At 54.9% G+C, this 15027-nt stretch overlaps 1 protein-coding gene across 1 annotated transcript; it reads right to left on the reverse strand.

Annotated features, from left to right (window-relative positions):
* Nucleotides 1-532: 532 nt before the first annotated feature.
* Nucleotides 533-8863, reverse strand: CBX6 (chromobox 6). Its single transcript, XM_036866680.1, has 5 exons — nt 8695-8863; nt 8471-8514; nt 8247-8312; nt 8038-8104; nt 533-3542 (listed from the first exon to the last, which is right to left on the reverse strand). The coding sequence occupies exons 1-5, from the start codon at nt 8761-8763 to the stop codon at nt 2541-2543; spliced, it is 1248 nt and encodes a 415-aa protein (XP_036722575.1). The 5' UTR covers nt 8764-8863; the 3' UTR covers nt 533-2540.
* Between the last annotated feature and the right edge of the window lie 6164 nt (nt 8864-15027).

The raw sequence follows: 15027 nt of genomic DNA on the forward strand, positions 1-15027 counted from the left end.
CATCCCCTACCTGGCCAGGGAAGCTCGGGGGTGTCTTGGTTATTGGGGCGATGGGGAGGGAGATTCCCCCACGGGGTGGCGGTGGAGGGACCATACGGCCCAACAGGCTGGCAAAGGAATGGAGGAAGGCAAGGAACCCAACTGTACCTACTCACCAGCCTTCCTGGAGAAAGTCACCAATGATGGGTCCCGGTGATGGTGGGACCCCTGTTGACTCCTACCTCCCCAAATCTCAGCTCTATTTGCCTGGCCCCTGCAGCTTCTGGCAAGTTCCCTTGGGATCAGGGGTCATCCCTCCCCTCAAGCGGGGACAGGTGTGGAGTCTGGGTCCAGCGCAGGAGGGAGGGCTTACCTTGCCTCGGGCCAAGGAAGGAGGGCAGTTGCCGTGCCTGGGAGCCTCCCAGCTGGGCCTGGGCCTCTATCCACGTTCCTAACATTGCCGCCTCACCTGTGCAATCACTGCGTTACTAGTTTTTCTTTAAATATCTCTTTCTCCCCACCCCCCCCAACCCCATAGGAATCCCACAATATTTTTTTCTATTTCTTTTTTTTCCCCTCTTTTTTTTTTTTTTTCTGTTTTTTGCAAAACTAATTCTTTCACTTTCCTGTCATAAAATCACCTCTGAAAACACAACTTCTTTACAAAAAAAGTCACGAATGACACGGACTCTCAGGAAAACACATTTCTATGGTCTCTGGAAACACCTGTAACTGGCACCCAGGTGGACACTCACCTGGGGTGGGGGTCGGGGGGGAAATCCCCTCTAAGGACAGAGGAGAAATACCAGCCCTTATTTGGGGGGAAGCCAATTGGCACTTGGACGGCCACAGAGCCAATACAAAGGGCAGGGTGGGGAGGGGTCCAGGAGCACCAGTCCCCCAAACCCTGTGACGGCCCCCGTTCTACATCCTGGGGTGGGGAGGGTCAGGGGCCCTGCCACAATCCCTGGTGGGGAGATTCGGAAGAAACAGTCCTCCCGTGCTTACGACCAAGGCGTTTGTTTCCGAACTGGAATTCCCTTTCTGCCATCATGGCTCTCAGCCCACACACCAGGAAGCCACCTTGAGCCACGTGCAAGGACACGCCACTCATGGCAAACTGAGTCCGGGCAGCGCCTCAGGGCTGGCCAGCAGGGCTGTCTCCCCTGCCCACCAGACCCCTGGTCCCGCACGTGCCCGCTCTCCTGAAGGACACAGGGCCCCTCTTCCGTCCCCCACCCCAGCTTCGGCCATCCTGCCCTCCCAGTACCCGGCCTAAAATTGGGGTTTTGGTCTCTGCCACTGGCATGGACACCGCAGCTCCCTGGCAGCAGAGGAAAGAGAAGCTGCCCAGGGCACCAGAGGCCTCCCGCTGCTTCAAGCAGCCTGGTCTGTGAGAAAGCCTGGGCGGTCAGAAGCAAGAGAGAGGGGGCCGGAGAAGCCGGAGACCCTCGGAACGGTGTCCAGGCTTCCTACTCCCCCTGAACACCCGGGAGGAAGAGGAAGCTTGGGACGGGGGTCTCCCCTCTGCCTCGGTCCCCACCATGCCACGTCTGACCGCCCCAAAGGAGAAGGGCGTGGGATGCGTGGCCCCCGCACACGCGGGCTGGGAGGATCGGCCTCCACAGCAAACTCCTCAGACCTGGGCCAGGTCCCAGGCCCGGCTGATGGCAAGGGAGGGTTCCAGGCCTTCGATCTGACGACCTTACTGTGAGGAACCCTAAAGGGCGCAGCCTCGAGAGCCGGGCCCAGGGGCCAACGCACACACGGATCCACGCAGACCCACCCAGGACGGCAGGCGCATGCGCAATCGGAAGTCCGCGCAGCAGGCTCTTGTAGCACCTTTGGTCGAGAACTGAGGGGCCTTTAGATGCTGGGAGGCCGTGGCAGGTGAGGCCCGTGCCAGTCCCTCCCGCCTCTGAGAGCGGGACGAGGAAAGAGATGGGTGGGTGAGGCCCACGGGGACCTGCCTGGGTCTCGTCCGAAAGTGGGCCCTGCTCCTGCCGCCCTCGTGGGGGGCGGGGGGGCGAGGAGGGGCCAAGGCCGCCTTCACCTCAACCTCTGTCCGGGCTTTCCCATCCCTGCCCCTCCTTCCCGGGCATCTGGAAGAAGGAAAGGGACGGTGCCCAGCTGGGATGGGGTCCCCTAAGGGGCCCCAGCAGCTGCCGGGTTAGCACCGAGAAATCAGATGCTGTGCGCGAGAGCTGGAAGCAAGCTGGGGAGAGATGGGATGTGGAGGGGGCAGCTGAACCCCAAGTTCCGGGGCTCCCCAGGAGCCACCCAGCAGGCCCCACTGTGCGTGGGCAGGGAGGGGGCCAAGAGACAAGAGGGAGGACTTCCCAGTGTCCTGGCCCCACCCTAGCCCCACCCCGTTCCAGGACCGCCCCTCCCACTGGGCTTCAGGGGGCTCCAACTGCCCAGCCCCATCCCGGGGTCAACACCGAGCCATTTGAAACAAGCAAAGCACAGGCAGGGTTGTCTGAGTGCGGGGGCGGGGGCGGGAGCAAGAGTATGACTTTGGGCAGGAGGGCCCCCCAAACCCCCCTCCTTGGTGGAGCCCCTCACTTGCTCTGCCCACTGCTGCCACCCCCCGCTGCGGCGCCTGCTACCCCAGCAGCCACCTTCTCGAAATCCTCAGGGTTGCAGAATTCCTTGATAGTGACCGTCAGGAGATTGCTGGTGACATCGGTGACGACCACGTTGGAGCAGGGTGACATCTCAGGGCGCCAGTCTCCAGCCTCGGGCTCTGAGGCGGCGCCGACAGGCTGAGGGGCCGCGGGAAGGGCCTGGCTGGCAGCCGCAGTGACATCGGGAGGCGCCCGCTTGCTGGTGGCCGCCGCCTCGGGAGGGATGGACAGGTCAAGCACCTCGGGCTCCCGCCAGTCGGGGGCAGATGGACTCGTGGTCTCGGGGAGCAGCTTGGGGGGCGCGTCATCCGGGTCGGAGGAGGACTGCGGGGTCGGCGAAGGGCAGCCGGAGGAGCTGGAGCTGCGGGCGTCGTACGGGGCACTGGGGGCTGCCAGGAGCAGCCCCTGGCCAGGGGAGGCGGCGATGTCGGCCTTGGTGGCTGGCGGGGGCGGCAGAGGGCCGGGTGGGGGCTTGTTGTACATCGCGAAAGCACCGAACTTCATGTGGCGGATCTGCGTGCGCAGGATGCTCTCGCTGAACTTCTTGCTCTTGCCGATGACGCGGTTCCGTGAAGGGACTTTGGGGCGGGCAAGGGCCCCGGCCCCCTGCCCGGCGCCGCCTCCGCCCGTGCCCTTGTCGATCACCTTCAGGTTCAGGATGATGCGGTTCCGCTTGGGCTCCCGCGGCTTGACCTTGCGGTTGATGATGCGCACGGTCTCGGAGAAGGGTGAGATGGGCGGGCGAAGGCCGGGGCTGCCCCCCTGGGGGTCTGGGCGGGGCAGGGGGCGGCGGGACATGCGGTGGCAGCGGCGGATGTCCTTCTTGAGCCGGTGCACGGCAGCGCTGGAATGCAGCTTGGGCGAGGAGGCGCTGGCGGTCGGCTTGACTGAGAAATGCACATCACTGATGCGGAGGGCCTCCGCCTGGGCCCGCGCCTGCGGGACAGAGGGAGGCAGTGGCTGAGGGCTCGGCCGCCCGCTGACCTCCTCTGGACACCCCTGCACCAGCCACCCACAAGTATGGTCTCAAGAAACCATCCTGAGAGCACTTAAGAAATCAGTGGTGCTCTTGACCTTGCCTTAGCCATAAAAGGAAAACAGGTTCAGACGGGTGATAACAAAATGTGGAAGGTTGGAGGGCAAGTCAGACCCTCATCCAGGCCCAGCTCCAAGACTAACTTTCCAAGTTTGGCCGTGGGTCCGAGGGACAGACGGGTCGGTGGCTGCCCTTGCTGACACAGAGGAGTGTCAACAGCCAGGACACTGCACGGAAAGAAGCCCCTGATCAACCCCGCCCTGGGAGGATCCCAGCCCAGCGTTCCTCCATGGACTAATTTTTGGTGACAGAAAGGCGAGGGCGACCCCTCCCACCTTCACCCCATACCCCAGCCCTACGGACCTATTAGCAGATGCCCTGAGCTCCTTCTCTCCCTCTGAACAGGAGGCACCTCCAGCTCAGCCTTGCCTCCTCAGCTCATCATCAGCTCTGGGACAGACCCTTGGCTCCTCCTCCTCACTCCCAGCACCCCACCCCCGCCCCCGGCACTTCCCCTCCTGGGTCTGATTCGTCTGACTGCCCAGGGTCTGGCTCAGGGCCTGGGTCTGAGCAAATTGGTGCCAACAGACTCCAAAGCCAGCACCTAAAGCCTGGTTGGCATCCACCCCAGGTAGACATGGGTTTGGTGGGGATGGACTAAGAGGTGGGATCAGCCACTTCATATTCTCTGTGCCAAGATGGCCTGGGGACCGGATGGCTGAGCAGAAGTCTGTGGGGAGCAAGGGATACTGTCCCAGGCTCCTGGGCCCAGCTGCACACACTCCCAGGGGTGAAACTATAAAGCCCCGCCAGGGCTCTGCAGCAGCTCACCTTCTGTCTCATGGAAGATGCGAGGGGGTGTGTGTGTGGGGTGTGGGTGTGCGTGGCAGGGCCCTAAGAGACTCCAGGTCTAGGGCAAGAGACTCACAAGGTTATGTAAGCCATCCTCCATGGCCAGTCCTTCCTTCACTAAGAAAGTACTGATGAGTCACGTGCCAGCTGCTTAGGGCTACAACTATGACCACACACAGCTTCTACCCCTAGGGGGCTGTGCTCCACGGAGAAGACAAGTAACAGGCAATTAGGGTGCAGGGTGATTCAATACAACAGAGGAAGTACAGGGTCCAGAGGAGCACAGATTAGGTCCCAGTTGTGGAGGATGAAGGCTAAGTAGGAAAAAACCCTGGTCCTTCCTGAGCTGACTGTGCCCCAGGTGGCCTGCTGAAGGGGCCCTGCTAAGACAAATGGTGGAGGCAGAGAGCGCCCAGCGATGAGAGGATGGAGTGGCCAAGGGACTGAAAGCAATGGCTGGACAGAGGGTAGAGATGGATGACCAGTCTGGGTTCTATACAGATACCCTGGTTCCTGGGGGGAAGAGGGACCATTAGGTGGTGACTGCCTCCAGCCAGGTGAGCTAGGGGTGGCAGAGAGGAAGGACACATTCCCATGGTCAGTCTGTGAGCTCCCCAAGGGTGGGATCTGTGGTTAAGGGTCTCTCCACCTCCCATCCCCGCAGTGCTGGATGCCTGACCAGTACCTGGGAGGCAGCCTGTACACCTCTCAGACAAGACTAGACTGTATTTGACCACAACCCCCAGAAGAGGTGTTTGTGGACTTACATGCTGAATAAGCGAGGATGTCACTTAGAATGTAGGAGAGGCACACTTTACTGCCACATGGTCCTCCCAGCCCTGCTGGGGGTTTCCTGGGGTGGCTTAGTTAACCATCCCTCCAGCCACTAGGTGGCAGCACGCGTGGGCCCGACCTGCCCTGTGCCAGGGCTGCCAGCTCCTCCTGCTCCGAGCCAGTGGAGCCAGGGACTGGTTCCCTCACACCCCTTCCCAGACAAAGGCAGGGGAAAGCCAGCCTTCCGTTGGCATGGCAACAAGGGCTTTTTGCAGGTTCATCCCCCATGGAGTTTAGGGGATTCCCCACTCTTTCTGATCCCCAGGGGTTGGTGGTTAGTCTCTCTGCCTGCTGTCTGAGCGGGACCTCTGTAAGTATGGTTACGACGGAGTCCAGCAGTGATGCATGGTCCCTGGGGACTGGCAAGGAGCGCAGGCAAGGCAAACACCAGATCCAGGATGAAACCCCGGCTTAGTGGGCCTCCTCTGACCACAGTATATGTTACCTGGTTAGCACAGTGCCTGGCACACAGCAAGCACTCGAAGAATACTAGACTATCCAAGGGGCGGGGCGGGTGCTTATGAGCAGTAATCTTTTTCTAATGTATGGTTTCCAACCTTTCTACAAAAATATTTCTTACTTTATAATGTCTAAACATTATTATTATTTTTAAAAACGGGCTGGTTCACCCTCCTCCTCTCTTCTCCCCAGGTTGAGAATTCTTTGAAGGTGGGACCTGGGTCTGCCTGTAGATTAAAACTGGTAACCACAGCCCAAGGCATTTATTGCACTCTGTGTGACAGGCACGGCTCTGAGGGGTTGGCATGTACTATACATACATAATGTGGAAGGTTAAAGACCTGGACTCTACCACTCACTCTCTGTGACCACGGGCAAGTTATTTAATCTCTCTGGCCTCAGTTTTTCTATCTACAAAATGGGGATAATGCAGCCTACCTCAGGGGCTCCTGTTCTCTTCAGAATATTTCCCTGCAGAAAGTGAGTGCTGAGTGTAATTTGTTTACTATACACACTGCCTCTTGGTGACCCACAGAGCAATGGGTTCAGACCAAGCTGATCTCCATCACCCCTTGCAAATATCTATCTCTCTCATGCTACCTGTTTTTAAGGTCCAGATCAAGGTTCTCTCATCTGCCTCTCCATCCCCTGCCCCACCAACTCTACAGCCTTCATAGTTTCCTTTTTGTGTGTGTATGTGTGTGTGTCCATCTTGCTCCCTTAACCTGACGTGTACTCTCTGAGGGACAGGGTTAAGAAAAGGAGACATGATGAAGCCAGGAAGCTGGGTGGTGGGAGCTCAGGTAAATCACTTCCCCTCCCTGGGCCTTGATCTTCTCATCTGCAAAATAGGGATAATATTCCCTACTTCATAGGGTTGTTGAGAGATTTAAAGGAGATAATCCATGTGGGGCTCAGCACTGTGTTAGGCCCATAGCCAGCTCAGGAGATATAGCTATTAAAAAAGAAAAGCATTTTGTGAATCAATGCTCATGGTCATTACTCACTTCCCCGCTAGAGGGCACTCCAGCTGCACTGAGAGGCTGTCACACAGCCCACTGGCCCTCCAGCTGCTCTGCCCCATCCCTCCGAAGAAGCATCAAGAGTTAAGGTTACTCCAGAGATCCCCTAAGATGTGTGTAATTTGGCGACAAGGGTCACAGAAATATGTAATTCTGGAAACCATTATTTCTTTCACTTCTGCCCAGTTCTTTTGGGGGGTGGGGGGCTGGAGAGCACCCCCCCAAATTGGGCTTTGAGCCTTTAGGACAAATTGGAGATTCTGAGTTCTGCATTCTGCACAGCCTCTTTTCTGCAGAGTCCTGCCTGCTCTTCCCGTGCCAACTGCCACAAAGTCACAGGCTGTCGGGGTGGGAAGGGGCCCTGAGACAACCTTAGCACTAGTGGGGGGGCCTGTGGTTGCCCACGGAGGCCCGCCTGCAGCCTTGCCTGCCACCTTGGGTCATCTCGCCTTCCCTTCCCAGACTCTGTTCTTTCTCACTAAAAAAAATAAAATAAACACCAAAAAAACTCTAAGATGGCTTCCTCTGGAGCTAGGTCGCCCTCCCTTGCCGAGGCTAATGTGCTCTGCTTTTACTCTCCCACTCTCCATCCTCATTAGAGCCTCCAGAGACAGCCAAAAGTGGGCGAAACTAAGAACCAGTGGCCCAGCCTGGGTGATAAAACTCAAAGTGAAGTGATTTAAGGTCAAATTCAAGTTGGATCCCTCTGTCAGGAGGGTAGGCATACAGAACAAATCCTGAGAGAGGGAAGCTGCGGGCAGGGAGGCAGGTGCCCCCCCCCCAAAGCCTCTCCCTGTTCCCCAGGATGAGGGAGACCAAATTCACTCTCCCCCTGGGTTCTAATTCCAGGCAGAGCCCTACCAGCTCAAGGCTGGGGGAGATGAGGGCTCTCACGTGCAGAAGCAACCTCCCTGCCACCCCCTCAGGTGGGCACCCCACCTGCCTCACCCACCCGCTTCCTGCTGGCCTCCCCAGACCCTGGTTTTGTCAGTGAGGATTATCCTTCCCCCTTGTCCCCATTCCCAGGCCCCTCTTGCTGAAGCTGGAGCTGGCCAGGGCCTGCTGCCAGGGGCTCTTCGGGGGCTCACAACCACCCCCTGCCCAGCTGGGGCCCCTCTGGAAAGACCCGCCCGCCTGGGCGGCCGCGGATCTGTCCCTCCCCTGCAGGCCCCGTGTTGCGCCCGGGCTGGGGGCCCGAGAGGGGCCTGCTGGGGCTGGGCCAGGTTACCTTCAGGAGGAAAGTTTTGGGTTTGGGTCCCCTCTTCTTGGGCCCATACAGCTCACGCTCCCTCTCCCTGCGGCCGAGAAACGCCAGAGGTTAAAAAGAGCCCCTTCCTGGGCCCCACTCCGCGCTGCCCTCCCCGGCTCTCCCGCTTCCCCGCGCGGCGCCCCAGCCGAGCCTCAGCCCCGCCGCCCCTGCCAGCTTCCCAAACTCACTTCTGCTCGAAGGCTGCAATGAGCCGCGAGTCCAGGATGTTCTCCTCCGGCTCCCAAGTGCTGTACCTGCCGAGTTACGCATGCACAAAATAAAAAAGAAAACCAGGGAGCCAGAGGCACATGCGAGGGAGCAAATGTGCGCACCCTCCAAGGAAAAAAAAAAAAAAGGCCCCGGTGTGCGCTGCCTCCCTTCCCCCCTCGCCCCTGGATCCCGTGACACTCACTTGATGGCCCACCCCTTCCATTTCACCAGGTACTCGATGCGTCCCTGAAAAACAGAGAAGGAAAAAAGGGGGGAGTGGGGGTGGGGAAGATGCGGGGACGCGAGGAGGCGGCTGCGCGGGGGTGGGCGAGAAAGCCCGGGTTAGCGGGACCGCTTCGCCCCGATGGCCCGCGGATCTGGGGACCGGCTGCGGGGCTAGGCGTCCCGCCCTGGGAGGCGGCTAACCTTTCGGATCCGCCGTTTGATGATGGATTCGGCCGCGAAGACCCGCTCGCCCACTGCAGACAGCTCCATCTTGCTCAGCGGCACCCACAGCCCATAATACTCCCTGCTCCCGCGGCCGGTGCTGCACCGCTCGCGCACGCGCCACAGCGCCCAAGCTCGGCGGGCGGGCGCGCGGCGGGGCGCGCGCTCGCGTTCCAGCTGCGGGCCGTCACGTGACCCTCTGGGCTGGCGCGCCGTTGCCAGGACCTTCTCCTCCCCCGGGGCGGTTGCTAGGGAAAGTGAGCGCACGCGGGGCGGGGGCGCGCGCTGGTTCTTAAAGGGGCCTAGCCTGGTTGGGGGAACCGGGGCCGGAGGCCGGGAGGGAGATGCTTGGCCTGCGCGAAGCCGGGCTGGGGGCGGTGCAATCTTACAAACACTTTCTCATTCCCCTCTGCATCTTCTCGGCCCCCGTGAGCTGACAACTTCTCCCTCTGAACCCTCCCTTGCAAGTCTCTCCTGGCCCCGGGCGGGGAAGGGCGGTGGAGTCTCTGCAGCCGCTGCTCATCCTCCCAGCAGAAGTTTGCAAACAGTTAAATATGATACAGCAGAAATGCATTTGCTGTTGCCTTGCCAGGCCCTGCGGGAATTTCTTTAAAACATTGCCCCCCACCCCACCCCTTATCCATTATTTATGTATTCGTGGGAGTGTGGTTTTGTAACCAGTTCAGATGAATTAAAACAAAAACGCCACCGCAGGAAAGGGTGGGGGAGGCAGTGAATGGGGCCGAGGAAGGCCGGGGTGATCCTTTGCATCTGTTTTTCTGCCGGGGTCTTGGGCGGCACCTGCCCTCGCCCGGGAGGTCGGGTGAAGACGCAGCGAGGAAGATGTGGCCGTGGGGCGGTTCGGAAGAGAGGCCGCGGGGTGACAACGAACTCCCTACATACCAGATTGGGCCCGAAGCGGGTCATCCTTGGGTCATTCGGCAGAAGCCGCCCTCGCGGTCACGCCTGTATGTTTTCTAATTCCCAGGCCCGGTGCCGCGTCACCCTCCTGCCCCCTACAGTTCCTCTAATGGTTCCGCCATTGCTCACGGGGAGACCAGAGCCCAGCTTCCTATTTGGGGAGGGGCTGGGAGACCTAGGCTGTCTTGGAAGGGACGCAAAGTAGCCCTGTCACACAAAACGCTCCAATTTGTTTATTTTGTATTATTTAAACTTTATTTTTAAAAATCACACCAACAGTCCTGTACTTTGTAAATTTTTTTAAAAGTGAGAAAAAAAGCAACCGTCTATAATCTCCGTCAAACCATTAACCTCTTCACGGATCTTCTTCCAGCCTCTGTCCTATGCCTATATAAACACACATATATATGCACATATACACACTCTATATAGATGATATAGATATATTTAAATTCTTTCTTTTTAGCAAAATGGGATCGTATCACACTAGCTGGAATCCATTTGTCTCTCTTAATGAGATAAAGTGGACCTCTTTTGGTGTCACTAAGTACAGATTTCCCTATCATTTTAGTGGCTGTGGTGGGGTTGAGACGGAGGTGGAGAGAACCGGGAATGTGGTAAGGCTTAGGGGTGTCTCTTGCGCTCATTATTTATTTATTTATTGGAAAGGAGGATTTTTACATGTCTGTGGTGCAACACCAATTCTTGTGGTTTCAAGTCAACCGCGTCAAAATTTCTGCTTCTCACTCCTGCATGTCTGCTGATTTGTCCAGTTATTACCTTGGGAGAAATCCCCCTCCCCCCTTAAAATCGACATGCTCTTGAGAGATAGCTATTTGCTGGCCAGCCCAAAGTGGGCTTCTGTGTAAGGATAGAGCTGCCCTCCTGGGGGTGGTGTGGGTGGATGGACAGGTAAGCTATGTGGATATGAGTGTGTGTGTGTGTGTGTGTGTGTGTGTGTGTGTTCTCAGGCTGAGGGACACAGGCAGCCGGATGAAGCGGGTAAGCATCAATTCATTTGTTAGTTCATTCGGCAGCTTTTGTGAGCCCTTTTTGAGGCTTTGTGTTAAACTGTCAGAAACAAAGGTGCCCCAGGCTTGAGGAGCTCTCAGGTGAGAAAGGTAACTGCTATGCAGTGTGATTAGTGCTGGAATAAAAATGTATTCATTTCGTATGGCTGCTGTAATGGTACCACAAACTCAGTGGCTTGAAACAACACAAATGTATTATCTTACAGTTCTGGAGGTCAGAAGTTCCAAATTGGTGTCATTGGGCTCTAGGGAGAGAATCCATTCCTTGCCTCTTCCAGCTTCTAGCAGCTGCTGGCATTCCTTGGCTCATGGCTGCATCATTCTAGTATTTACTTTTGCCTTCCCTTGACTGACCAACTGCCTCCTTCTAATAAGGACCTTTGTGATTACATTGGGCCCATCCAGATAATCGAGGATAATCTCCCCATCTCGACACCCTAACCTTATCTGCAAAGTCCTTTTCACCATAGGGTAACATATTACATAGGGTATATAAGGTATCATGTTCATAGGTTCTGGGGATTAGAATGTGGACGTCTTTGGGTGGGTGGAGCATTGTTCAACCTGCCACAAACAGTAGATATAGGATGCCCTGGGAGTCTAGATGTATTAGTCAAAGTTCTCCAGAAACAGAACCAATAGGATATACATAGAGATATATAAGAGGAGATTTATTGTAGGAATTGGCTCACATAGTTATAGAGGCCTAAGAAGTCCACTGTCTGCAAACTGAAGAACCAGGAAAGCTGGTAGCAGAAGGCCTGAGAACCAGGGGGCTGCTGGTATAAGTCCCCAAGTCTAAGGGTGTGAGGAACTCCAGTGTGTGAGGGCAGGAGAAGATGAATGTCCAGGCTCAAAAAGAGAGGGAATTTGCCGTTCCTCTGCCTTTTGGTTCTATGCGGGCCCTCGGTGGATACCATGGTGCCTGTCCACATTGGTGAGAGTGGACCTCTTTATTTGGTGTACTGAATCTAATGCAGACCTGTGAGCAATAATGTTTACTAGCTATCTGGGCATCCCGTAGCCCAGGCAAGCTGACACATAAAATGAACCATTGTACTAGATAAGGGAGCAGCCCACTGCCTGGAGGAAGGGAGGCTGGGAAGGCTTCTCAGAGGTGGGGACATTTAATTTGGAACTTGAAAGATGAAGAGGAGTTTGCCTGCTAGTGAAGAATGAGAAAGACATCCCAGGTAGAGAGGTCAGTAGAGCAAGAGCTTCCGTGAGAGAAAGTCCCTTCCACCTCTTCCACAGTCTGAGATTTGGTCCAACACCACAAGGTGTTCAATAAATATTTGTTGGATACATGAATGGGCCATTGAAGGGATTTTTCTTTTTCTTTCTTTTTTAGCTTTTATTGGAGTATAGTTGAATTACAATGTTGTGTTACTTTCTGCTGTACAGCAAAGTGAATCAGTTACACATATACATATACCCACTCTTTTTTAGATCCTTTTCCCATATAGGTCATTACAGAGTACTGAGTAGAGTTCCCTGTGCTATACAGTAGTTCCTTATTAGTTATCTATTTCATATATAATAGTGTGTATATGTTGATCTCCATCTCCCATTTATCCCTCCCCACCTTGAAGGAATTTTTTAAGAGTGAGTTTGACCCTATAACATATGTGTGGATTCGGACCCAGCAAACACCACTGAGTGTCCCCTTCCATCCCTGCGTTGGGCTCTAGGAACTGAGGTGCACAGAGGGATGAAGGTGCAAACAGATGTGATGTGAGCTGTGCAACTTTTAGTTGTTAGCCTCTCTGAGCCTCAGTTTTCTTCATCTGTAAAATGGGGGTAACCATGCCTATCTTGTAAGTTTATTGTGAGGATAATGAGATAACATAAGTATGGCACCTGGAGCTCTGTCCGGCACATAGTAGGTATGTGATAGTGGGAGTGTATGTATATGCTCTAGACCAGCTCGTAGCTAGAGAAATACACATACACACACACACACACAATGTATATACAAGTTTTTCTTCCACTGAAACTCAGTTTATTGGATGAGTTCTAGAAATTGAAACTGTATTGGTCAAAAATAACACCAAACACTTTAAGTGGCGTTCATCGTGTTTCAAGGACTCCTCCAAGTGCTTTACATATGATATTAACTAATTGAATTCTCAGAATAATCGTATGAGGTAGATACTATTATTATTCTACTTCACTGTTGAGGATATTGGGTTTCTACCCAAACATGGAAGATGCTGAGATGAACAAAACTTAAGTTCTACATCCATTAGATGCCCTTCATCTCCTCCTGGTACCAGATGAGATCTGCCACGTGATGTAATTTGACTTACAAAACTATGGACACAAAAAGCTGAAGATGTGCAGTCAGGTGACAATACGAGTCCCAAAGAGTGGAAACATGTATAGTTCCTTCTGAAATATTGTGCTGTGAAATTATGTGCCCCCAAAGAAAGGCTAACTATTTTTAGAAAGAGAGCAGTAGAGACTTTTGGAAATATGCCTGAATACGGTCATAATTGGGCAAGGGATACAGGGAATGCCAATTTTGGCAGAGGGATCTTTTGGAAAGGCAGTTCTGACCAAATCATTCCTCCATTTAAGACTTTTCAACACTGGAAGAAGCTAAAATATCAACAGGGGGAAAAGAAACCCTCTCAGTGGCTCATCGCTGCCTCTAGAAAGCAGCCTGAGCTCTTTCTCATGGCGAAGGGGCCCTTCCTGATGGTTTCCACTCCCTGCCCCCCATCCCAGACAACCCCTTCCTTTGGTCTCATCAGACTACCTGCTGTTTCCTGAATGGTCTCTGCTTTTTCACACTTTTGCATCTTTGGTTCATCTGGGAAGCACCACATATCTTTCAAAACACAGTCCTGGGGTGTCCTTCTGTATGAAGCCATATCTGGTCCCCCAGATAGAACTGGCCAGGCTTCCTTGGCCCCATTTGAGTATTTGCAGAGTTCCAGGAGCACTGAAGAGTTCTGTTGGGTCACTTGTCATCTCCTCCTACAAAGCATGATCTCCCTGAGGGCAGGGTCCCCTATACCCCTCACTTCCCTGACATTGGGTAGCCAACCAACTAATATTTACTGAGTGCCACCCATGTACCCAGCACTATTCTAGGTGCTGGAGATCTGGCAGAGAAAAGACAGACACCTGCCCTCAAGAAGCTTAGATTCTTATGAGGGCGTCAGACAGACATCGAACACACAAGACAAGGAGATGATTTTCAGGCCGGATATGTATTATAAAAAGACTAAGATCGCATGGTAGGGAGGAACAGGGTAGGTGGATGGGGTGCTCAGCTAGGGTGGTCAGAGCAGGTCTTTTGCGGGGCCATATCTGAGATGAGCCCTGCATGAGGAAAAGGAGGCAGCTACATAGACCTGGGAGTTTTCCAAGCAGGAGCAGCAGGTGCAAAGGCCCTGAGGCAAGGACGTGCTCGGCATATCTGAGGGACAGAAGGAAGCCTGGGGGGCTGAGGTGGAGACTGAGGTCTTCCAGGAAGGCAGGGCGCCCACATGCAGAGTCTTACAGGCCACGAAGGAGAGCTTGGGCGTTGTTCTGAGTGCAGTAAGGAAGCTCCAGGAGAGAACTCACGGCAAGAGGAGAAGGGTCCTGGCACAGCGAGGTTAACACAGAGGCAAAGCCTTGGGTGGTTGGAGTGGTCCTGAGAGCCAAGCTGTGGCTGCTTCTCAAATCAGCCACGGCCCAGCCTCCTGGATGTAAGTCCGGGGCAGAGGCAGAGGGCTGTAGATAAAAAGGGAAAGAGCTGTGCCAGGAATCTCCAAGCTTGGGCACCCTCTAACAGAGGTGAGCAAGGGGGAGGAAGCCGTTCCCCTCGTCTGCTGGTTCATTAAGCTTCTCTACAAAGATGCCCCAAAGTAGAACAATTTGTTTCTCTCTTCAACAACCGTCTGGCTGTTGAGGCTGGCGGCCCCCAGCGAGGTCAGCAGGACTGAACTGGGGGGAGGCGGTCAAGGCCATGATTGGAAGACGCTCACTCCTGAGCAATTACAGATAGAATCCAGGGCCGATTCCATCTCCTGTGGGCCCCCTGGCCCTGGCGAACCCTCCCTCTTCTAGTGAATGCAAAACAGATGAGAAGAAATACAAAGTTCACGGCTGTTCTCTTTCCTCTCCCAGCAGAGTGAAGCCAGCTCTGTGCGAACTTGCCCTCTTCCTGCTCTTCCTGTTTTGCTGAGAAACTCCCCCCGCCCCCAAATACTTTTTGGTTGTTTGGGAGGCAATGTTAATTTCTCCAGATCCTTTTTCACTGCGAGGAAAGGTTAGTGCAACCTGACAGGTGGTGCTGGGAAGCTGCATCTGGGAGAAAGAGAAGCAAGAGGCTGGTGTTCCTTTTGGTTTCCTCCAGCCAGTTCTG

This window comes from Balaenoptera musculus, chromosome 10 (genome assembly GCF_009873245.2).
Source record: "Balaenoptera musculus isolate JJ_BM4_2016_0621 chromosome 10, mBalMus1.pri.v3, whole genome shotgun sequence".
Classification (NCBI taxonomy): Eukaryota; Metazoa; Chordata; class Mammalia; order Artiodactyla; family Balaenopteridae; genus Balaenoptera; species Balaenoptera musculus.

Bases quoted from the DNA above. Each gene is read 5' to 3' on its own strand.
- CBX6 (XM_036866680.1), bottom strand. From the start codon at position 8,763: ATGGAGCTGTCTGCAGTGGGCGAGCGGGTCTTCGCGGCCGAATCCATC. The intron at 8,515-8,694 runs GTTAGCCGCCTC...TCTGTTTTTCAG, and splicing joins TCAAACGGCGGATCCGAAAG to GGACGCATCGAGTACCTGGT. The intron at 8,105-8,246 runs GTGAGTTTGGGA...TCTCGGCCGCAG, and splicing joins ATTGCAGCCTTCGAGCAGAA to GGAGAGGGAGCGTGAGCTGT.